General features: G+C 35.2%; 6 protein-coding genes across 8 annotated transcripts; 5 read left to right on the top strand and 1 right to left on the bottom strand.

Moving 5' to 3' along the window:
* Nucleotides 1–107: 107 nt before the first annotated feature.
* Nucleotides 108–3,590, top strand: LOC144855697 (CMP-N-acetylneuraminate-poly-alpha-2,8-sialyltransferase-like). Of its 2 annotated transcripts, none has more exons than XM_078713615.1 (5): nt 108–206; nt 482–691; nt 847–930; nt 1,387–2,007; nt 2,792–3,590. In XM_078713615.1, the coding sequence occupies exons 1-5, from the start codon at nt 118–120 to the stop codon at nt 3,048–3,050; spliced, it is 1,263 nt and encodes a 420-aa protein (XP_078569741.1). In that variant the 5' UTR covers nt 108–117; the 3' UTR covers nt 3,051–3,590. The 2 variants fall into 2 exon arrangements, with proteins under 2 accessions (XP_078569741.1, XP_078569742.1); XM_078713616.1 differs by having other exon boundaries at nt 190–223.
* Nucleotides 3,591–3,983: 393 nt separating this feature from the next.
* LOC144855508 (cytochrome P450 2U1-like) lies at nt 3,984–6,671 on the top strand. Its single transcript, XM_078713394.1, has 4 exons — nt 3,984–4,346; nt 4,940–5,574; nt 5,817–6,153; nt 6,281–6,671. Exons 1-4 carry the CDS (start codon nt 3,989–3,991, stop codon nt 6,457–6,459), a joined length of 1,509 nt encoding a protein of 502 aa, XP_078569520.1. The 5' UTR covers nt 3,984–3,988; the 3' UTR covers nt 6,460–6,671.
* A 302-nt stretch (nt 6,672–6,973) lies between these two features.
* LOC144855717 (uncharacterized) lies at nt 6,974–8,220 on the top strand. The gene is made up of 4 exons (XM_078713632.1): nt 6,974–7,105; nt 7,393–7,593; nt 7,753–7,845; nt 7,949–8,220. Exons 1-4 carry the CDS (start codon nt 7,080–7,082, stop codon nt 8,082–8,084), a joined length of 456 nt encoding a protein of 151 aa, XP_078569758.1. The 5' UTR covers nt 6,974–7,079; the 3' UTR covers nt 8,085–8,220.
* A 2,075-nt stretch (nt 8,221–10,295) lies between these two features.
* Nucleotides 10,296–13,785, top strand: LOC144855665 (cytochrome P450 2J5-like). Its single transcript, XM_078713578.1, has 4 exons — nt 10,296–10,738; nt 11,753–12,408; nt 12,556–12,883; nt 13,244–13,785. The coding sequence occupies exons 1-4, from the start codon at nt 10,366–10,368 to the stop codon at nt 13,420–13,422; spliced, it is 1,536 nt and encodes a 511-aa protein (XP_078569704.1). The 5' UTR covers nt 10,296–10,365; the 3' UTR covers nt 13,423–13,785.
* Nucleotides 13,786–14,160: 375 nt separating this feature from the next.
* On the top strand, nt 14,161–16,916 carry LOC144856569 (cytochrome P450 2J5-like). 2 transcript variants are annotated; one of them, XM_078714589.1, is made up of 5 exons: nt 14,162–14,598; nt 14,891–15,046; nt 15,365–15,612; nt 15,804–16,131; nt 16,417–16,916. In XM_078714589.1, exons 1-5 carry the CDS (start codon nt 14,217–14,219, stop codon nt 16,608–16,610), a joined length of 1,308 nt encoding a protein of 435 aa, XP_078570715.1. In that variant the 5' UTR covers nt 14,162–14,216; the 3' UTR covers nt 16,611–16,916. The 2 variants fall into 2 exon arrangements, with proteins under 2 accessions (XP_078570714.1, XP_078570715.1); XM_078714588.1 differs by having other exon boundaries at nt 14,161–14,598; nt 14,891–15,612.
* A 1,580-nt stretch (nt 16,917–18,496) lies between these two features.
* Nucleotides 18,497–24,815, bottom strand: LOC144856568 (uncharacterized). Its single transcript, XM_078714587.1, has 13 exons — nt 24,776–24,815; nt 24,268–24,523; nt 23,438–23,869; nt 22,623–23,310; nt 22,370–22,507; nt 22,121–22,262; nt 21,852–22,034; nt 21,383–21,683; nt 20,891–21,078; nt 20,443–20,580; nt 20,042–20,209; nt 19,606–19,725; nt 18,497–19,263 (listed from the first exon to the last, which is right to left on the bottom strand). The coding sequence occupies exons 2-13, from the start codon at nt 24,494–24,496 to the stop codon at nt 19,117–19,119; spliced, it is 2,874 nt and encodes a 957-aa protein (XP_078570713.1). The 5' UTR covers nt 24,497–24,523; nt 24,776–24,815; the 3' UTR covers nt 18,497–19,116.
* Nucleotides 24,816–24,832: the final 17 nt, after the last annotated feature.

Raw genomic sequence — 24,832 nt, 5'->3', positions numbered from 1 at the left:
ATAGCCTGACATGACGTGTATAAAGAGATGAACTGCGTTTTAAAGTAGTAAAAGTATGGTGTGTGCGCATGCTCGTATCAATCCCAATACATGTTGTGTCGTATACACCTAGTCTGCATGTCCACCTGTGTTTTTGACAATGCATTCTGGGAAATTCAGTTGGTGTGTGAACTTAGCGTCATGGATAAACACTTATGTAAACAGAGGTTGGTAGCATATTTATGTAGGAAACATTTGATTATAGTTATACTAGCTTTAACAATTTCAGAAACAAGATAAAATCTGTATAAAATGGTTCGTTACAAATTCTTAAAACACAAACTAAGAGGTCTAGGCCTAATCATTCATCAATGCTGTTCTGTTTGATAGATACGGTAGGCCTTCATGAGTCGTGGTTCGACTCCTCGATCTATTTGATTGGCGTCACTGATGTAGGCCTAAGTTTTGATGTTTCTTCAAATTCATTTTCTGTTTTCCCCAGGAACGCTGAGAATATCTCTAAGGCAACGTTTAGTAGAAAGACAGTTTTCCATTTGTTGTTATCGTTTGTGGTCGGCTTATCAATTGCTTTGTATACTGGCATGTGGAATTCGTACAGCAAATTTGAAATGATAGATTTCAAAGGAGGCCGGATGCCAAGATTATCGACTAAAATGTTTTCGACGAAGACTTCAACGACGGCAACATCTGAGTAAGTTATTGATCTAGAAAATAGTCTTATATTCATAAACAAAATGTCCGTCGTTTTGGACACATTGGATACTATAGATAAGCCTTGCTAACAATAACTTCATTGTACTCTTTGTCGTAAGTTTAACTTTTATTTCTAAACATTCAATTTGACAGATTTGCAAGAGAGCAAACTGTAAGAGAATTTCTTGAAGATGAATTTAATAAAACAATAGTTTTGGAAAAAGTGTTTCAATTAAGGTACGTACAATTGAATTAACTGAACATTTCTTTTGATAATGACAATTGTCAATCACTGGAGGAAGAGGTACAGCAAGGACAACGTAAACAACAAACAACGTAAACAACAAACAACGTAAACAACAAACAACGTAAACAACAAACAACGTAAACAACAAACAACGTAAACAACAAACAACAATATTTACAGTACAATCATTAGGAGTATTTAAAATGTTGCTTGCGTTGTGTACATGTTTGTATGTTGTATCCCATGAGTGTTCCCTTGAATATAGGGATTTTTATTTATTTATTTAATAACATCTTTATACAGGATTACGCAATCAGATAAAAGAAAACCTGTTTTACATTGTGGTCCTGTCTTGAATACAAAAAAAATCAGGAAAAAAAAGAAAAAAAGTTTTAGTTTTAGTCTACAGTATTTGTTATAATGCACTTGGGTATTTTTTATTTTAGGAGCAGGGCAGCGAAGCACGGGCTTTCACCGTGTATACAGATACCCAAATACCAACGAGATACTAAACCGGGTAAAAAGGTCACCTACTTTACCAGGTCAGCATCAAAACAGGTCAACGGAAGTAATACATCAAGTATAAAGAAGTTGAAAAGCAAAACGATTTCAAAGAAAACGTATAGCAGCCAGTATCATAGCAACAGACTTAAGAAAACTGGAGAGTTGATTCCTCCTCAGCGCACATGCGCAGTCATAGGTAATGGCGGGATTCTTCTGAACAGTGGATGTGGCGCTGAAATTGACGCACATGATTTTGTGATGAGATCAAACTTGGCTCCAATAAAAGAATTTGTGAATGATGTTGGCAACAAAACGAACGTAATGACTAACAACGGCTTTGGATCAAGACGTCTACTATACTGCGCTAAAAGTGACGATAAGTCGTGTGAAAGACAGTTTCGAGTTGGCAGGTTTCGTGAGTTTCCAAACGCTGTTATTTGGTTTTCTAAATTGACCAGCGTGCCCACTCTCAATCATCGCACTTACGTCAACTTTTTTCGAAAAAATAACTTGGATAATTTAGTTGCTTACCCGTTCAAGAATTTAAAGGGATTGCTTAGACGGTAAGAGTTAGAATACTTAGACGGTAAGAATTAGAATACTTAGACGGTAAGAGTTAGAATACTTAGACGGTAAGAGTTAGAATACTTAGACGGTAAGAATTAGAATACTTAGACGGTAAGAATTAGAATACTTAGACGGTAAGAATTAGAATACTTAGACGGTAAGAATTAGAATACTTAGACGGTAAGAATTAGAATACTTAGACGGTAAGAGTTAGAATACTTAGACGGTAAGAGTTAGAATACTTAGACGGTAAGAATTAGAATACTTAGACGGTAAGAATTAGAATACTTAGACGGTAAGAGTTAGAATACTTAGACAGTAAGAGTTAGAATACTTAGACGGTAAGAGTTAGAATACTTAGTACAGGTACTTTACCATTATTTAGTACAATGAAACTGGTTACCGTTAGGCATGTGCTTATTAGGCCTATAATTAGCAACTGGAAAGTACGTGTATTCAATGGGAGTCAAAATCCAAAATAGAGACATTTGTTCAAAGCGAGACGTTTATTTTGTTATTATTAGGCCTAAAAACTTGCTTGTAAGTTGTGTGCAAGTTTGTTTATGTGATGACGTCAACAATATTCAATCTATCCTCCTGAATTTCAATAATTAGCTATAACACACCATGCACATTGATTTTCATGGAAATGAGATATATTGGTGACGTCACAAGAGCTTATTTAAATCTTGAGTCATCTGCATCTTCAATTCAATATGGGCCAAAATATAGCATGCCCTCCATCGCTTTCTCATCTAAATGGTGTTATTTTTATTGTAGATTTTGGAACATGACAGATTACCCTTCATCAGGCCTGTTTTTGTACACCGCAGCCGTGCCATTTTGCGATATGATATCATTGTACGGATTTTACCCATTCAGCACTGCACCTGATGGAAGAACAATTTTATATCACTATGAAGGGAAAACAGAAGTTGAATTTAATAATAGTCACAACATGCCGAGTGAATATAGGAAGCTGATGGACATGAGTAAACAAGGCTACTTTAGAATGGTCACAGATAAATGTGCTATTTGATGAGAATTATCTTGGTTCCTACGCAAGGACGTACGCGCAACGCAAGGACGTACGCGCAACGCAAGGACGAAGCGCAATGCAAGTAATGTTACGCGATGTTGTATAATCCGAACGGTTGCTTGCGATTGGTCAATTCACTTGTTTTGTGCCTCTGAATTTCAAAGGAGCGTTTCCATAAAAATATGAATTATTCATTATTGTTCTCTACATTATTGAATATTCATGAGGCCCGACGTAAGCATTTTCCTTTCTAATCATGCAACTTGATTAGAAAGCCATGCTTAATATTATCTACTAAATTGTCATGAAATTGGTAAAAAATCATACAATAAAAGACAAATAAATAGTGCCTGCAACATTCTGGAATAACCCACTTGCACAATAAATATTGTAAACTTCATATTTTTTTTAATGATCATTTTCTATTTCGAAGTAATCCGCTGTTTGTCGGTGTGCATACTTAAACGAAGGTTGTTTCATTTATGATATTATCCATATTATGAGTCAGGAATCGTTCTGATTGGTCAGTAAAGGTTTAATCACTAATACGGGAGGTATTATCTAAGGTTAGTTTAAAAAAAACGGAATGTGAGGCCTAGGAAACAGTATTTAAACGTGCATTAACTACTATTGTTTTCAAAATCTTAATTTGCCGTTAATCCCATTTTAAAGTCTTTTGTAAGCTCCTTCATTTACCCTTTACATCTGTTCTATTTCACAGTCTATTATTTGGTATTGTTCCAGACTCCATCATGTCTATCATAAATAATAATGTAGTTCTCGGTTTAAAGAAATCATTATTTGTATAATTTGATATGCATGAATGCGCTTCTACTTTCTTTATTATATAGAGCATATCACTTTTACAATTCATAGCATTGCATCGTCGTCGACGACCTTACAACGTCAGATTCTCGGTCACATTTAATTATAATATCATGGAATTACTAGCGTCGTCTCTAGAAACTTTATGCGATTTGAGATGCATTCTACTTCTCTCTGTTGCCGTTATATCTATCATTCATTTCAGTAAAGGAAAGAGACTAAATTTACCCCCAGGACCACCCTCGATACCTCTATTAGGGTCTCTTCCTTGGTTCGACCGTAAAACCCCGTTGAAATCGCTGGTGACGTGGGCTCGCGAGTACGGACCAATCTTTACGTGCTATATAGGTAGAAAAAGGTTTATGTTGTTAAACGACGCAGACTTAGTTCGTACTTTACTTATTAAGTACGCTGATGTGTTCTCAGGAAGAGCTGACAATCCTGTGGCGCGACAACGATGGGGAGTGAAAGGTTCGTATATGAATGATTGTAGATATAGTCTAGCTTAGAAATTCATACTTAGCTTAGAAATTCATACTTAGCTTAGAAATTCATACTTAGCTTAGAAATTCATACTTAGCTTAGAAATTCATACTTAGCTTAGAAATGCAGTATTTATAAAAGGTTAGGTGATTTTCATTGAGAATGTTGAGGACTGCTGTATAGAAGATCTTATAATTTAAAACATTTCAATGTACTGCTTGAATTTAGAGAATTCGCTTGCATTGAAATTTAAATAAATAACAGTATAATTATGCACAGATAAGAATAATAACAACGAATCGAAATTTAACACTTGGGGGCTGGTGACCCGTATATACTGAATAAAATCTTTGTTGTATTAAAATGTTAAAATATAATTTGCTATAAAAAATTATTTTCATTAGCTTAAATGATTATTCAGCCTTTTCAAGATTATAAATGTCGCAAGAAAGGATATCCTTTGTAAGATCTCTGTTAATATTGACAGAATGCTGCAATAAAAATGAAACCTACTACATGTTTATTAACTTAATGCAAAATGTCCTTTATCATCACAAAATGTTAACTTTTGATATCTATAGGGGGCGTTGTTTTTGAAAATGGTGAAGAGTGGAAGACCCATCGGAAACTAATAGTGACCGGCCTTCGTCATTTTGGAATGGGCAAAAGAAGTCTGGAGGAACAAATCCGTACCGAAGCTGAACAACTCTGCAAAGAAATTGGGCAAAAAAGTGGTAAATTTGACCCACTTACGTGTATCAACAATGCGGTGTCTAACATCATTTGTTCTGTCTGTTTTGGAAAGCGTTATGAATATACAGATTCAAAATTCCAAGAACTATTAGCAAACTTGAACGCCATTTTTAATCGTTCGCATTTTGGAAAACTTGAGTTCGTTCTGCCCGTCATCTTGAAACTATTTAGAAAACATCAACAATGTGTGAATAATGTCATTCAGTTTTTTGATTCTCATATGAAGGAACACAAAGATACTTTTGATAAGAATAACATTCGGGACCTACTTGATATGATACTTCTACAAATTGAAGAGGAATCGATGATAAACGCCGAAAGTTCAAAGTTGATTTCTACAAAAGCAATTGATTCTCTTTGGCGCTCAACGTTGATGCTATTTTTGGCGGGAACTGATACTACCACTAATACAATCATGTGGTTCTTGCAGTATATGATATGCTATCCAGAGGTTCAACAAAGAGTAAGTATTCTGGTTGCAGTACCGCGCCGTTTCCATGACGCGCACGTTCATTCTAAACCGTCTTAGGTAGGCTTACACTCAGTATAACTTGCTGTTGACATCTTTCTAAACCATCTTAGGTAGGCTTACACTCAGTATAACTTGCTGTTGATATTAGTGATAAATATTTTATTTTTAGAGCAAATTTTTAGTTGATTATGAAACTTTATTACAACAATAACTAATTGTAATTAATATTACAGATTACGACTGAGATTGACAACGCTACCAACGATGGAGAGCGCTCTCTGACGGTTGGTGACAAACTGAAAGTTCCATATTTTGAAGCGACAATCTGCGAAGTGCAACGATTGTCGAATGTTGCACCAGGAGTTGTAATGCATCGCACTACATCCGATTTCGTCACTCCGAACGGCGGCTACACAATACCTGCTAATACAGATTTCAATGTCAACCTGAGAGTAATTCATACAGATCCAAAATATTGGAAAGACCCACTTCAATTTAAGCCAGAACGATTTCTAGACGCAGATCAAAAGACATTGATAAAACGGGACGCATTTATGCCTTTTGGAATCGGTAAGGAAACTGCTAATTAATAGTTTCTTTAATAGTCTTTTTAAAGTATTGTTTGTCTTGGTGTATTAATCTATAATCTCCAAGTTGAATAATGTCGTTTTAATAATTTTATTTTCTTTTTTAAAAGGTCGGAGAGCTTGTCTTGGAGAACGTTTAGCCAAAATGGAAATATATATATTTACTTCAAGTCTTCTTCAACGCTTCAAAGTGGTACTTCCAGACGGTGCTTCACGGCCTGATTTTGAACCGATTTTCGGAATCACCCTGAGCCCTCAGCCGTTCGAAATGGTGGCTAAACGTCGTTGAAATAAAGCCAGTATGGTCTTTATTGATTTTACGCGAATTATATGTATCTTGTGAAGGGCCATGCATGGTTATATACGTTTCTTAGGTATATTTTGTTATCTATTTATGTTATTAGCACCAAAACTGTTTTAAATGTCTTGAATACTCGTTTTAATATCTTTTATATTTTATGATGACCTTGTTTGTTCTTTTTATTGTAAGTTTTATTTAAATAAAATGAAGTAATTGTTTAAAGTTTGTATTGTATTGTTTGTTTCCAAGGGACCCCTTTGGAAACAAGCCTCTGGGCTTAAAGGGCCAACCCCTGCTTTCCATGCTTATTTTCTTGTTTAGTCTTGTATTTTTATATTTAATGTTTCTCTTTTTATTTCATTTACATTATACTGTTTTATAAATTTGTACTGTATTTGGAAAGCAATAAATATTACTTACTTACTTACTCCAAATCATTGGAGGCGCGCGCATCGCTAATGTCCATTTGCGCATGATCGTGTTCAAATACAATATGTTAGATTATGAAGGCTAAAGTGGGCATGCGCATGATAGTCTGTTTTGAATACTATTGGGCATGTGGGAAATTAAAAAAGCTTAATTGAACCTGACGAAGGCGGTTAAACGCCATGGATAGACATGTCCGTAAACAGAGGTTGGTAACATATAAGACACTTTATTATTAGTGACCATGCTTTACCATTTGAACTAGTTATAGACATAAGTAAAGACGATTACAATACAGAAATCAAAAGGCTTATATTCTACTCAACATAATGTCGATATTTCTAGTGATAAAATTCTTTCTTGTATAGCCTAACGACAAATTGACCTTTGACACGTGCGTTCAAACGTTGATATTGTACGTTCCATCACTTGTATGATGAATTTTCAAAGGATAACAAAAAATGTAGTTACATATAAAATGTTTTTGATAAATAGAAATGCTGAACATATTGCCAAGTCAGATTGTCGTATACACGCAATCCATTTGTTGTTAATGTGTTTGCTTGGATACTCTATCGCTTCGTACGTTGGTTTGTTAAACTCGTCAAACAGTAATTATGAAAGCACAACGTTCAAAGAACGCCGACGACAGATGACAAGATTGGAGGTAACGTCATCAACGAAAGGAAAGCCCAGGTAAGTTATCAAATTTATGCTAGAAATTTATCTTTTTCTCAAATACACATTTCTAACTAGGTGCAAAAAGGAGATTACATCTAGCGCACTCACCAATTAGTATATGTTTAGATAATTTGAAGTTAAATAATAATAATTGATAATGTGTACACTTTACAGACTTTCAAGAGAACCGAATTTAAAAAATCTAACAACACTACTTAAAGCCGAGTTTAAGAAAAGCATCAATTTAGAAAAAGTGTTAGAACTAAGGTAAATATAATGTATCTAAATCGAACATTCCTTTTTTAAAAATTAAAAATGTTATTGCGATTAGTACTTTTTTAGCTGTAATTACTTTCTTATTCAATTTCAGAAACAGAGCAAAGAAAGAAGGATTTTCTTCCAGTATACTCATACCGGATAATCAAATAGACAAACCAATCAAATATGTCACTACATATTTAAAGGCAATACAGCAACAAGAAAGAAGCGGACAAGAAAGAGGCTGACAAGAAAGAGGCCTTCAAGGCACTATAACGAAACAAAGAGTTTGAAAAGTAACGCAAAAACAATTGCACTTCAACACACATGCGCAGTCATAGGTAATGGTGGGATTCTGCTGAACAGTGGATGTGGCGCCGAAATTGACGCACATGATTTTGTGATGAGATCAAACTTGGCTCCAATAAAAGAATTTGTGAATGATGTCGGCAACAAAACGAACGTAATGACTAACAACGGCTTTGGATCAAGACGTCTACTATACTGCGCTAAAAGTGACGATAAGTCGTGTGATCCAAAATTTCGAATTGAAAGGTTTCGCGAGTTTCCAAACGCTGTTATTTGGTTTACAAAATCGCGTTTGCGCAGAGCCGATTACAAGACATTGGTAGACTTATTTCGAAAGCATCACTTGAATAATTTAATCGCGTACCCGTCCAGGGGTTTACAGCCCTTGCTGAAACGGTAAGAATATAACGTAACGTGTAGCCATAGTTACCAAACCAATTTATTGGAAGGATATGGCGACAATGAGATGGTCATGATATGTTCTGTTCTGTTTGGTTATTGATTATCTCCCCATAATAATAGCGCCTCTGTGTCCGCATTCTGCACCTTAACTTTTTCCTTTTCCAAAGGTTTTCTCCAGTTATTTGTTGCATTACACGGTGTATTTGCATATTCATTTCTGCTTTTTTTTTGTTGTAGATTTTGGAACGCTGAAGACAGTCCTTCATCGGGCCTGTATCTGTACACAGTAGCATTACCGTTTTGCGATATGATATCATTGTATGGATTTTATCCGTTCGACAGTGCACCTGATGGAAGAACAATTACATTTCACTACGATGGAAGATCTATTGACAAATTTAATAACTCTCACAACATGCCGAGTGAATATAAGAAACTTGTAGAGCTAAATAAACAGGGCTACGTCCGAATGGTTACAGACAACTGTGCTATCTGATTGATTGTTGTCCGTCTACAGCTTAGTTCATACGTAACGCAATGACGTACGCGCAACGCAAGGACGTACGCACAACGCAATGACGTACACACAACGCAAAGGGTACGCGCAACGCAAGGACGAAGCGCAACGCAAGTAATTTTACCAATGACGACGCAATGTACCATCCGAACGGTTGCTTGCGATTGGTCAATTCGCTTGCGTTGTGCCTACGCCGTTGCGTTGCGTGCAAGACGTGTGAACCGAAGCCTTTGACGCAATGACAATGTGCAGATACCAGAGCCATATATATAAAGAGTTACGACATTGAAGATTAGAAGCCATTTTTGTGTCAAAGAATTCTATTTTGTATAGCGTTTTCCTGTAGTTCATGCATTATTTTTAGATTTTGTTGTCTATGAAATAATGCTTAGATTCCGTTTTTATTTTAGTAATTAATTCTATCAATGGTATTGATTTGGTAACATATATATATATTTTATAATACCAAAAACAAAATAAATGCTAGGGCCTACATGCAAGTTAGAATACATCAAAGCATGAACCAATACAAAAAAAGACACAAATTCACCCCTCTTTTTATATACAGTATATCATCATTTCATTTGTAATAATTTGCCTTTATTATTTTAATATTGTTCATACCCTTTTCAGCATATGAATTGAAAATGTTATTATTGTTATTAATAGGACGTAGTTATAGGATGTTTTGTTCCAAAATCAATCAATCGAACTTTATAATGTGCTAGCGCATGCGCGCGCAATATTCTTTGCCGCACAAGTACTTACTTACTGTACGCTGTGCACATCGATATTTCACCGTAAAATGTGCAATTACATTTGTTTAAATATAAGAAAAAGTTTAAAGTATTTTGTTGCTCCTATACTTTACATGCATTAATTGATCTGCATATCACGTGACTTTAATCCAATGTCGTAACTCTTTATTATAATTATATGGCTCTGGCAGATACTATTTCCAAACCGTATATTGTAGTGTACATACATTTTGTTATGTGATTATGGTATTAATTAGTTCTCTACTATTGTACTGTAGGCGTACGTATTTGGTAAATAAATGAATTGTCTTCCAAGGTTGATAGTATTGTCGTCATTAAGATCTTTACGTAATTCCGGTCAATGGTCCAATCAAGCTAACAATACATCGTATTGTTAATCTGAAGAACTCGGTTAAAAACCTTAGTCCATGTTCGGATTGATTGATTGATTGATTGAGCCAACAATACACCGTATATCATTAGGCCTACAGGTGTGAAACACTCACCTAAAGTCTCGAGTTCTTTATACGTCATTCCACCATCATGGAAGAACAATATTTTTTTTCTGAGATTCCAAACTTGTACCACCTGAATCCAACCTTAATCGTTGTTTGTTTACTCGCATTCTTATCCATCATTTATTTAACAAAGCGGAAACGTAAATTGAATCTACCTCCTGGACCACCTGCTGTACCGATACTGGGTTCGATTCCATGGATAGACCGTAAAAATCCTGTGAAATCGCTAGCCAGTTGGACCAAAGACTACGGACCGATAGTGACGTATTACATGGGTTCTAGGCGATCTGTTTTGGTAAATGACGCTAAACTAGCACGAGAATTACTGATAAAACATGCCGACGTGTTTTCACAACGAGCGGATATTCTAGCGGCTCGGATGAATTGGGGAGTTGAAGGTGAGAAAACAACACTTAACCAACAATACGTAACTTAGTAAGCTAGGTAGTGACGTAATTATTTAGATCACAATTAGACTCTGTATTCTTAAAAACTGAAGCAAGACGTGGAAGAAAACAATAGATTTAATATTAAAACAATAGTCCTAAAACGAATTAATAATGATGGTGATAATAGGTAGATATAGATATGATCACATTTTGAGCAATATTTACATTATATTACATACAATGTTGCAGCGATCTTACACAGTGTTTGTGTTCGACTGTTGTTTCGATGTGTCTCTTTTGGTTTACACAGTAGTTTCAAAGTATTTTGATAACAATAATAATAATAAATTCAATATTTAAATTACTGCATGTTTCTTGCTTTCAAACTTGAAGGCCACAAACGGATTCTGAATCCGCATTCTTCTGAGATAGTGTATTAAATGATATTCGCAAAATGGATAACTTTCCTGAAACAAGAAACTTATAATATAGGCGCGCCTATTTGGAGGTTACCTAAAACATTGCAAAGTAATATTTTATCATTAACAGAGAATCCATTTCTAGTGTCAAGTTAAATATTATTTAATGAATTCGATGTTCATACTTTATTAAAGCAGTAGTAAAGCTTGGTTCCTACTAACGCAATGACGTAATCGCGACGCAAGCAATTTAACCAATCACAAGCAATGTATTCTCCGAATTTTCGGTTGTCATTGGTCAACTAGCTTGCGTTGCTTGCGCCCTTGCGTTGCTTGCGCCCTTGCGTTGCTTACGCCCTTGCGTTGCTTGCGCCCTTAACTTGCGTTGCTTGCGCCCTTGCGTTGCTTGCGCCCTTGCGTTGCTTGCGCCCTACTTGCGTTGCTTGCGCCCTTGCGTTGCTTGCGCCCTTGCGTTGCTTGCGCCCTTGCGTTGCTTCCTAGTGGGAACCAAGCTTAACGTCTGCTTAATGAAATCTTTTTAGACATTTTAGTAACCATAATGTCAACAAAATAAAAACACTTTATTGATTATTATTATTTTTAGGAAGCCTTGCTCTTGAAAACGGGATCGCTTGGAAAACTCATAGAAGATGGATCGTGACCGGTCTCCGACATTTTGGATTGGGTAAACGAAGTATTGAAGAACAGATTAGTACAGAAGCTGACAAACTGTGCCATGAAATTGATCAAGAATTCGGACAATTCTTCCCCAAAAAATACATCGAAAATGCGGTTTCCAATATAATTTGTTCAATTAGTTTTGGTAAACGCTATGAATATGACGATTCTAAATTCCAAGGACTTCTTGAAGATGTTAACGCATTTTTTAGCTATTCACATTTTGGTAGAATTGAGGAACTTTTGCCCCTAATCATGAAACTATTCGTAAAACGAAGACAACATGTTGCCAATATTATCGAGTTTTTTAATTCTCATATGAAAGAACATAACAAAAACTTCGATAAAAATAACATCCGGGATCTGATTGATATGTTGCTGTTGCAAAATGAGCAAGAATCGACCGAAGAAGAGCAGGCTTTTAGTAGGTTGGGGAAAACGTCTGCTGCGAACAAAACGGACGATGTGGATTCTCTTTGGCGCGCAATTCTGATGATATTTTTGGCGGGAACAGATACTTCAACTAGTACGATTCTATGGTTTCTTCAATACATGGTTTGCTATCCAGTGATACAACGACGGGTTAGTTAATAAAATACAAAATTAAAACATAATTTTAATTATAAATATATTAGTAGGCCTATATTGGCCTAATTCAAACAAAGCTCTTTCTTCTTTAAGATACAATAAAACCGCCTAATAATAATGATTCAAATCTTTATCTTGTAGATCCAACAAGAAATCGATACAGCTACTGGAAAGGAACGATCACTAACATCTGGAGACAAACTAAAAGCTCCATATTTTGAAGCAGCGATCTGTGAAGTCCAACGTTTATCGAATGTTGCACCTGCGCTCTTGGCTCACTGCACAAGTGCCGATTTCGTCGTCAATGGTTACGATATACCAGCGAATACTAACTTCAATCTGAATTTAACGTCTATTCACACTGATCCAAAATATTGGGAAACCCCACTGGAATTTAAACCTGAAAGATTCCTTGATGAAGATGAAACGATGTTTGTAAAGCAAGAGGCATTCATGCCTTTTGGTCTAGGTACGGTATCATTTTGGATTTTTTAAATTTTTTAACCTCATTCGTGATCGTCATTGGTAGCCTACAATTGAGCTAGACTTAAGTGTACAGTAATGTAATTTACTGAACTAAAGCTCTATCTACACTATCAAACTTTATGTGACAAACAATGTGATGTGCCCATATATAGACACGATGATGTCATATCACTACCATATTTGGTAATATCACCACCATATTTGGGCACATCACACTTTTTTTGTCAAACTAGTTTGATAGTGTAGACAGAGCTACAGTATACAGACATAGTATACAGTAATACAATTTACTGAACTTAGATTAATTGATTTAATTGAATTGATTATATTATTGTTGTCACAGGTCGACGGGCTTGTCTTGGTGAAAATCTGGCTAAAATGGAACTCTACATATTCCTTTCAAGACTTCTTCAGCGATATGATTTTAAACTGCCAGAAGGAGTCCCACAACCTAGCTTTGAACCGATTACAGGTATCACCCAATGTCCTCAATACTATGAGATCATAGCAACACCACGATAAACATAGCCACATAGAGACTGGTTGCTCACAACGCGTGTGCACGCGGACGCATCAGTATTTGGACGCATCACATTTCAAGTTTGCCGTGCATTTTTGTGTGTAACCTACGTTTTCAGTAATCATGTAAATTATTATATTTTCTTGTAGGTTAGACTTTTTATAAACTTCGCCTATTGTATTCAAATTAGACCTTTAAACTTTTAATGTCATGACCTTTTAAATTTTGTTTATAATGATGGTATTGTTGTATTGTTTAATTATATATTACGATTTTTTGCATTGTTTTACCATTGTACCATTGATAGAAATTAATAAATTTTGAATTAATATTTTATACATTAAAATATATTATTGAATAGAGGACTACTCGTTACTAACCATTCAATAAAGTGTACAAAATAACATTCGCTTATACAAGCTGTTTTGTACATATTTTTTAAATTTGCTTATTATGTATTTAGGCCTATAACATCAAAGTTGCTTTTGTTTGTATATGTAAGTTTGCTTTGCTTGCATGACAACATCCACAATTCCAAAGTCATCACCCTATTGGTGACGTCACAAAAGGTTATTAAAATCATCCCAAAATGGGTCGAAATCAAAGCTCTTTTAAAGCTTCGGCTTAATATCACCTCTCTGATAGTTGAAATATTGAATAATACGCCCTCTTTCGCTCTCTTAATTTTGCCATGTATGGCGCACCATACCACCCGGGAGAAAAGTTTTTCAGACGACGTCGTATCGCCACATGAAAAGTTTCATAGGTTTTCATGATTTTATTTTCTATCTAGATAATGGCGGAGACATTATACTTGTTTCAAGGTTATCTTCAGAATATTAACAGCTTCACACTTTGCCTTATAATTCTACTATTAACGGCTGTATTTATCATATATACCCAAAGCCAAAGCGAAGGCCTACTACTAAAGTTACCGCCTGGTCCACCGAGGCTGCCTGTGGTCGGTTCAATCCCGTGGATCGACCGTTCGAATCCTATCGATACTTTCAAGAAGTGGGCTAAACAATACGGTCCGATTGTCACTTTCTACATAGGCTCTAAAAGGAATGTCATTGTTAATGATGCCAAGCTTGCTAAGGATGTACTAATTAAACAAGGGGATGTTTTTTCGGATAGGCCTGACCTAGTAGGCGTAAGAGAGAAGTTTGGTGTAAAAGGTAAGAAAGAAGACAATATGAACAGTAGTACTATTTACACTACAGTCACGTGATGTAGATCTGTAGGAGTAGGTGGTATGAAAAGCTATTGTCGCCTTTTAATAATAGTACTATCTAGGCTGCTGCTAGAAAGTTGAAAATGATTAAAGTTAATGCTTAGTTTTTTATTGTAAAAGTGTGATTGTGTGTTAATTTCTTTAATTTAATTTAGTCTAGCTAGTAGTAGTACTGAGGCTGCAGTCTTTTTGTTTGTTCCATCATGAGCAGTAGTCATTGTTCTTGCATTTGATAGGTGGTGTTATACTTGAAAATGGAGAGGATTGGAAAAGGCATCGAAGATGGTTAGTCACAAGTCTACGATTTTTTGGAATGGGTAAAAGAAGTATTGAGGAACAGATAAGTGTAGAAGCTCATCAACTATGTCATTCAATTCAACAGGAAGACGGAGGTAAATTCTGCCCTCTAACATGTGTTTTAAACGCTGTATCTAATATTATATGTTCTATGAGTTTTGGTAAACGATACGAGTATGACGACCCTAAGTTCCAAAGCCTACTTGATGACGTAAGCGCTTACTTTAAGTACACGCACTTTGCTCGCATAGAAGAAGCAATACCATTTCTAATGCGGTTTCATTCTAAGCGTTACAAATATGTAAACAACATAATAGCATTTTTAAAATCACACGTTAAAGAACACATTGATACGTTTGATGAAAATAACATCCGGGACATTATTGACATGTTACTGCTACAATTCAAACAAGATGCTAGTGCTGAAAACGATGCTGCGAAAACAGAATCTCCTAACACGGAAAGCGGCAGTTATGACGCGAAAAAAGACGCCTCTGCAGCGGGGAAATCTGCCAATTTGGGAGGCAAAACCGATTCAGACGATATAAATGACGTATGGCGTGCCATTTTGGGACTATTTTTAGCTGGGACAGAAACTACAACAAGTACCATTATGTGGTTCTTACTTTACATGATCTGTTACCCTGATGTCCAACAACGAGTAAGTATTTTGTTTTTAAATGACTACTACTACTTCTTCTAAAGGTCTTGTATAGTGTGCATGTTATGTTTTTTTTAAGATGCATTTATTTAGCGATACAAGATCAATAAAGAAAAGAAAATTATATCCAGTAAATTTTTATGGTTAATAGTAGGTACTCAAAAATTTAAAAATGTCATTTCTTTTGTTAGATCAAGGATGAGATAGAGAGCGCAACTGGTGGAGAGCGCCCCCTAACCTTGCAAGACAAACCAAAAGTACCATATTTTGAAGCCACAATTTGTGAGGTGCAACGCCTATCCAACATTGCTGCCGTTCTTATCCCACATTACACTACTGCTGATACGGTTATAAATGGCTATGATATACCAGCCAATACTACTTTTAATATCAATCTATCTTTGATCCACATGGACCCAAAATATTGGGAAAACCCTGCTGAGTTTAAACCAGATCGGTTTCTGGATTCTGACGGAAAGACCTTCATCAAACATGACATGCTTATGCCGTTTGGTGTCGGTAAGTCTTATTTCCTCTAATCTTTTGTTTATTAAATGCTTTAGTTTAACAAATTTATCCTTAATGTTATACTGTACTATAGTATAGTTATGTTTTGTAAGTGGCCCATTGGTGTGTGTGTGTCCTACAGTATATGACCCTTGACCTAAGCAAAAGTTTAAATTTCCATGTTCGTATACATTGTTGATTAAAGTATTGTATTGTTAAACATGCACAATTCAGTTATGTGCTGTGACAGTGTTTTAAAAAAAATCAAATATAACTGTTTTCATAATTTTGTTGTAGGTAGACGCTCATGTTTGGGAGAAAGTTTAGGTAAAATGGAGATCTACATATTTGCGTCGAGACTTCTTCAGAGTTTCACCTTTGAACTTCCTGAATGCAGTCCTCGTCCCAGCTTTGAACCTGTTGTAGGTATAACCTACACTCCTCAATACTTTGAAGTTGTGGCTAGGCCTCAAAGTATTCAATCCAAATAACCTACACTCCTCAATACTTTGAAGTTGTGGCTAGGCCTCAAAGTATTCAATCAAAATAAAAACGGGTAATGTAATGCAATCTAATAACAGGACACTGAGCTCGCCTTGCCAAGATAGGAACTTGTAACAGTCCTTTGATCTTATGTCTGCCTGCAAGAAATACCAACAGTACTGTACAATGTACATTCTCCCACGGCATACAGTGTCTGTTAACGGGTTTGGAACTGATCGTGTCGCAGCCACCGATAAACCCTTTGATATCCGGAGCTCAGCATCCTGTTGTTAGATTGCCTTGGTTAAAGATGTATTGTCCCTTGAAACACAAAAAAATGAAGGTCAAAATATTCTAAATTTAAATTGGCCATATCAAAGTAATATTAAAGTTATTCACTTTAAGTTGAAAATTCGAGCCAAAAGCAACAAGATTACGTAATTAACAGGTAAATTAGTTTGATTACATTTCGTCTGGAAAATCGTCACGAGCGAAAGTAAACAAAGATTTCAAACCACGAGTACGCATTATGCATATGCTAATTATGATTGTTTACAACTCGTCACGGTTGAGAAGGTATTTTCACACAGATTGTGAGGAAGTTTTATGATTATGCATACAGAGTAGCCAAACAAGCGCGTTTCATTATGGGATATGTTTTGATTGAAAACTTTGACTGGAAGTCAAAGTTATTTTTTTAACAAAAAAACGTCTGTATTTCAGTTAAATGATTTTTTTTTCGACAAATTTTTGGTGAAAGTTAATAACTATTATGATACTTCAAAATGACCCACCTTTTTTCGAAATCTGTTATTTTTTATTTTTTTGGAATTAGTCAAAGGGACAATACATCTTTAAGGCAACTGTTGGCAAAGGTACACTCTATGCAAATGAATAGAATCATGACTTTACCATTATGTTTTATATGAACTCCCTAATATTATGTAAATATGCTATGCTATTATAGTGTATATGTATTGTTATATTGCGGCCAGAAACTTGGTAGTGACCCTTGTGGATTATCACATTCCCATATATACAGCAGACCAAAGCATATCTTATTTATTTGTTGACAGAAAGGGTATGATTTATTTAGATACAGTAATTTTTAACTGTTTGGCAATATTATTCTAAACAAATTATTATATGAATAGAATTTAAAAATATTTTAACAAAAATAAAATTTCAAAAAAAAGTAGTTACAAAAACACATTATTCCAAGGCTCTTTTTCTTAGTTATGTGTGTGTGTTGTTATACTGTATTTTCTTTCATTATATTATTCATTTGTTTTATGTTGTTCCACTACGTAGTGTGTGCTACTGATACTGCTCTATAAGAAGTAAGGTGAATTATTAAGTAAATAATAGTTCTAGCTGGTTTGTTTCTTTTTTTCTTTCTGTACATAAAGTGCATTATAATGTCTTTGCATGTTTATACAACGTTTTGGTTTCTGTTTTATTTCCTGTGCACAAAGAAGTGAATACCCGTATTCAATTATATTGCTAATATTAAAGATGTATTGTCCCCCTGAAAAATAATTTTTAACATTTTTTTGTTGAATATGCCATTTTAATGTCGCATAATAGTTATTGACTTCGACCAAAAATTGGATAAAAAAAAAATTTATTTACCTGAAAAAATGGAATTTAAAGCAAAAAATGGTCAAATTGGCTGCCAGCCAATGGATTTTTGGTTGAATTTAACCATTTGTTATGTTATTTTATAAGTGAAAACATTATTTTTTCCGTTTTTTTTTCTACGGAAGTGATTAACTTTATTAAAACTACAAAATAACCTATTCAAAGTCTGATTTAATTAATCTTCATTTTTCATGTTTTTGGGGGACAATACATCTTTAATCAAATAAATATATACTGTAGTAGAACATTTATACTGTGTGTCTTTATTGGTTTCCATTTATTTTCCAAATAATAATGAAATAATATTTTTTCTATTCGGGAATCATTTTGCCAGTGTGTAATAGAATACCATCCCTCCATCTAATCCATCCATCTCTCCCCATCCATCTAATCCATCCATCCCTCCCCATCCATCTAATCCATCCATCTAATCCATCCATCCCTCTCATCCATCTAATCCATCCATCTAATCCATCCATCCCTCCCCATCCATCTAATCCATCCATCTAATCCATCCATCCCTCTCATCCATCTAATCCCATGGAGAGTGAATTGTCTTCTACTGCCGCTTATATCCAATTCATTATAAAGTGTGTTGACATGACAAGATACACTTTTGTCTTGGTTCTCATCTCAGAAACACCTGTGACTTTTTTTAAATAATCTATTTTGTAAATAATATTACGAGACTTGGTTTATTTTCCATTGTTTAGTTTTTATCTACTGGTATCAGTCATTTTCTTTGCATGTCCTTCATTGGATGACATTCCTTGCCAAAGTTGTTTGAATTTTGTCTTTGTTCCCATCTCATAAATACCTCTTAATATTTTAATAATATTACTATACTGTTTTTTGTTTTCCATTGTTTAGTTTTTATCCAGCGCTATTTTGTAATTTGTCCTTTCGTTTACAGCTTATAGTTTCATATAACAATCTGCGACATTTCTTGCCGTTTTTCAACATTTTCTTGAATTTTGTTTTGGTTTCCATCTCAGAAGTACCTCTCTGTTTTGTGATAATCTAGAAATAATTAAATAAAAATGTATTTACTTATTTTTACTAAATAATGCATGGCTGCAGCCTGCATGAGGCAAGTGCCTCGTCTGAAATTTTCACTACCCACCCAAATTCCCCAGCAGAGGTCTTCATATTTTATATTAATAATTATATTTTAAAGCATCTTTACCTTATCTGTTTTTAACCTCTCACTACAGGCCTTTTTATGTCATGCACCCCCTTCCCTCCCCCTGTTGATCTTTATTGCCTAAAACCAAACCTGGTCGACAAGCTTTATTAGGTTTGACCCAATTTGAATTATGCCATCCTAATAACTTAACCAAATATTTAATCAAACAAACAAACCTCATTCGTCATCTCGAGAATAAAGATAAGTTGCGCAACATTGTTAGATACCGCCCTCAATAGTTTGTTGGTTGGAATAAAAGCTAGAAAAACGAATGTCCACTCCAACAAATGATATGTCTGAAAACAGGATAAGTAAAATGTAACAAAACTAGATACTGATTGCCTTTCCTTTCTTAATAAAATAAACGTACTAAGATCACTCTATAATGGTTATACTTTAGAACAGTATGAACAAATCTTAAACAAATTACAACTACTCTGAGAATCTTGTTACGTTTATAGTGCCATGTTTGCAACAACAAAAATTCCCTTAAGTATGACTGCAAATGTGTTTACAGATAAAAAAAGTTGTGAATATATTCATATTAAACTTGTGTGATGCATTGTGTACAATACTTTTTCCGTTTCTTCTTCAAATCAAATTAAGACATACCTCTGTATAGAACTCTGCCATTTCTTGTGCTATGGTCACCACCTCTTTGTGAATCTTGTCATGTTCCTCATTGCTGCACCAACTGCATGTCCTCATCTCACCAGATGTTGAAGTACTTTTGATGGCAATTGTGGGTTTGTCAGAATTCTGTCGGATTTCTTTTGTGTGCTTTAGAAAAAAAATAATTATTTCATAAAAGAAATTACAAAATTTGCCATAACTAATCTTATTCCTAATGCTTTGTTGCCACTAGAGACACAACGCAAGGATGTAATGCAACGCAAGTGGTTTGACCAATCACAAGCGATGGGTTATTCAAACTGTTGCTTGTCATTGGTCAACACGCTTGCATTGTATCTACATCCTTGTTGTGTTGGAACCACACTTCAAATAATAATTACCATTTTAGTAAGTAAACGAATGACGCCTCTCTCAATTTTAGTGAATATTGATTTAGTTGACAACTTCCTGAAATCTGTAGCTTTGTTGAGGATCTCGTCCTTAGTAACACCAATGGCTACTGGGTACAGTTCAACGACCTGCAAAATATAAACGCCAACATTTTTAATCACTTATACTCACAACTACATGAATTATTCCTTTGGCTTTTGAACAGTTTATAAGTTGCAATGTAACAAGTTGTTGCCAACTGCAATCATTTAAGGCAAGTGTACTGGACACCACGGTCAGGATATCGGCTCTGGATAAGACGTAAAACATTAGCTCCACAAACACAGGTATCTTTGGGAAGGTGTAGGGGTTGTATCTACCAGTTGAATCACTTTGTTACAGAAATCAAAGCGTCCTATATCATAATTAAATGAAACTAAATAGCTGAATAAGACTCACTTCATGAGTTTTAGCTGCTTGGTTGCAGGATGGTGAATAGTAGTGAGGCCTCAAACAAACCCAGCAGAAGCTCTGTCCACAAACACAGACCATATTAGGACATCCTCCGTTCTTCTCCATAGCTCGTTTACAGTGCGGACATCGTTTAACTTGTACAGAGGAGATTCTGTGTTCTCGCTTGTCTAACTCTGAAAAAATATGTAAAATATTTATGTATTGAGAACATCAGTATTTAGTTTGCGTTTATTCTGAAAATATTATAATTGTAGGTTGTTATTTTCTGGTGTCTGTTGGTGAGACTGGCAGAGGTTACAAACAATATGCTAGTTTTCAATTGTTTTGTCACTCATTCAGTATAACATACTGATACACTAGAATTAATTAACTATAAATAATACTGTATATCCTCGGGTATAATCCCACTCTGGGTCTAATCCCACCCCACCTCTAGTCTGATTAATTAACTAGAAATAATACTAGTTTTAAACTGACCCATTTTTTTAATTGTCCTAACATACTCGTGAGCTTGTTTGCATAGTGCTGGCCAATGTACGTCGCCTTTACATTCTAAACACCAAGATTTTCCGCACTCGCAAGGAATGAATCCTTGTTCAGTGTCTCTGCTCTGCTGCACTCGCCCTACATAACCACAATTTGGTTCTGGACACCAAATCCATGTTGGATCACTTTCCACCATTCTGGTTTCCTTGTGAGTAGTGTGGTTTTGGAATTGTTCAGTCGTTGTAAATGACATTAATGTTGGTGTGTCAACGATAATGTCACATTTGTATTCCTACAATTTGAAAGAAAAACTAATTAATAGATGATTCTAATTGTGGTCTTGTAGATTAGTGCTTATTTTTCAATCCTAGAATCATGGGTTCAAATCAGGTCATGTATGAAAACAATGTTCTCACTGTCAACATGTGTAATAAAATAGTCATTTCATTTTATGACTTACTGGACAGAGAATGGCACAATCACCTCGTCCAATTCTTGCTCGAATGTGGCATCTCCAGCATTCTTCGCAAAACCAATGCTGACACGAGTTCAAAGCACTTGCGGACACTCCACCATTAGAGGGAAGTAGATCAACATAGCAGATTCCACATGTGTCTGGTTGTTGCACAAGTTCTGTCGTAATCTAAAGAAGAAAAAACTCTTTGTAGGTTCTCAATATCAAAACACAAGTTATGCATGAGCCTAGTCTGATTTAGATTGTAAACTTACCTCTGGTGGTACTGTTGCAGCATGTCTCTGATACAGGTCATTTGGGGTTATGACCTCTGACACTTGTTGTAGATGGGTTTGAAGCGATTTGAAGGAAAGATGTGACAGAGGATTATTCAACGATTTGACGTCCGTGTAAATCCTGCAAAATCAACGTCAATTTTATTATAGTTTATAGTTATAATTATAGTTCAGAAGAACATTGTGTAAAAGTGACAACATAGGAAATGTAGTATGAAAGGTACCTACATGTTTTCTGGCAACTGCTTCATAATGTCCTTGACTACGGCAATGATGTCTGCAACAGAGAAGCTTCTGTTGTCTCTCTGCAGCAGGGCACTCGTCAGTGAATCATCGGCGACGGTGTTCAACCCAAACAAGCGAACTCTGTTAATTAACAAACATTTTGTTGTTAAACATACTTTATACTGTTGTTATATATTTGTGTCATGTAGACCTTGTCTACTGTTGATTTAGAATTTAAACAAATAAACTGACCAACCTAAATTCTTCGACTTCTTCAATAGATGACTCTTCGTTCTCGGCCCATGAATAATTAGTGAAACCCTCTGTATCTTTCTGATCGTTAGAAAAAATGACAGCGATTCTTTTCCCCATTTTCTTGATTTCCTTGGAAGATTTCTCCATTCTTCGTTCTTTAAGGATCTCAATAAGATGTGATGTCACGTCAATGATAAACTTTCGTGGTGTGCTAGCGCCCTCTATGTAGTCATTTCCAAATGTTTGTGTCAAGTTTTCAGATATAGTGTAAGGCTTCTGGATGAGTATTGCTCTTGAAGGTGGGATTGTTGGAACGCTGCTGTCTACCGGTTCATCAGGTGCAGGTGCCTCAGTATTTGTGGTAGTAGTAGGTGTATCTGGTGGACTTATGAAATATTTTCTGTCTTTTCTTGTATTTTTCCTTTCCTCACATTTCAAATCTTTTTTTAATTTACCTGATTTTTGTGATTTTGTTGGTTTTTTAAGAATATTAATAAAGTCTCCTAAAGATGGCGCTTGTGATTCTGAATCTCGCACATAGATCATGCTTTCTTCATCACCTAGGTAACCATCATCAGTGTCAAAGTGATCGCAATAGTCAGATTCGTCTGTTGCTGCCATTTTTTCTGAGTTGAAAAACGTGTTTTGAGTTTTCTTACAAGTGTCTTTAGCTTCTACTTTTCCTATATCTAAAAAGAAACGAAATGAGAAAATATGTATAAATATCAGCACTGGTTTGAATAACCTAAAATATAGTGAAACAGCAAACGAAATGATAAATTTCACTCAAAATAAATGAATAAATATTTAAATTACCTCTGCAATGTCGGTTGTAATCTCTAGTTTTAAAGTTTGGAAACTGATCTCTTGATCGTTCGTAAGATATTTCGTACTTGAGACGAGGAAGTGGTTTTGGCGTTTCAACCTCCTCCACTTGGTTAATCGTACGTTTCTTGCGATTTCCACTATTTCTTTTAGCGTTTGATACTTTTGCGTTCTCCTCCGCTTCTAGTAGGTTACGTGCGAGGGCGTACCTCTTGCGTGGTGTCTTTGAGTGAATTTCTCCTTTACTTTTATGGATCCCGATGCAGTCTGTTCGGTATTCACCAAAATAGCCCATGCTGTTTTCAACTAAAACTACCTCAAATTGATTGGTCTCATGTGAACTATCAAATTTAATATTTTCCTTTAATAGGTTTGGTAACTGCCAGCGCTTGTGTTTATTAAGAGAGTAGGGAATTGTGTGATCTGAAAAGGAAGAACAAACGTTAAAAGTAATTTGTTTTAAAGCTCTGTCTACACTATCAAACTTCCCAAATATGGTAGTGATATTCCCAAATATGCTAGTGATATTCCCAAATATGGTAGTGATATTCCCAAATATGCTAGTGATATGACATCATGTATAGATATGGGCATATCACATAAAGTTTGATAGTGTAGACAGAGTTTATAAAACAGAAAAAATGTCTGAGACTGCACAGTAAATACAATAGAAGTTTTCAAATACAGAAGTATTGTTGTTGAATTGGTGGACGAATTGTGTTTCCAAGAGTTGTAGTGTTGTGTGAAAGATCCCTGCAATTAGTGTGCTATGTAATGTGATTTTATTCTGATGTAAGTAAACAAGTTTGACTGTAAATTACCTAGGCCAGAACGACGGTTTCCAACTTCTAATCCTCCATCGTCAAACTGTTCTTCAAATTCTGTCAATATCTCTTCTTTTTCTAAGTTCTCATTTACATTGTTGCTATATTCTACTTGTTTTTGTATCAGACCAACCTCTGAATCATGGAAATTGTAGAAGAATACTCCGCGATGTCGTCTCAACGTTGCTCCAGTTGTACGGCCAAATTTTTGACGTTTTTGTCCCATGATGATAATAGTTTTTTTTTTACTTTTCTATGGAAATATAAAATATTTAGTTTTTGGTTTAATACCTACAATTGCTATCTATCTGTATAAACCGAAATTGCTGTAGTTTTCTTTCTTAATCTTATAGTTTCTAAAGCTAAAGTTGCTTTCTAGGCCTAGAGCTCGTATAGACAATATATTCCTAAAATAAACCCCTGTGCCTGGCCTGCCTACTAGCCTTATTTAAGTGGTTTCAACCACAACATTTTATAAAATTTATAGCTCAATACAAGTACTTACTTTTCTCGGTGGGTTCTTCTCTGTGTTTGGTATGTGTGTGTGTAAAATGATTTGGCT

This window comes from Antedon bifida, chromosome 11 (genome assembly GCF_963402885.1).
Source record: "Antedon bifida chromosome 11, ecAntBifi1.1, whole genome shotgun sequence".
In the NCBI taxonomy this organism is placed as follows: Eukaryota; Metazoa; Echinodermata; class Crinoidea; order Comatulida; family Antedonidae; genus Antedon; species Antedon bifida.
Note: the sequence above shows the minus strand (reverse complement) of the source record. Positions and strands in the feature narration are given on the sequence as shown.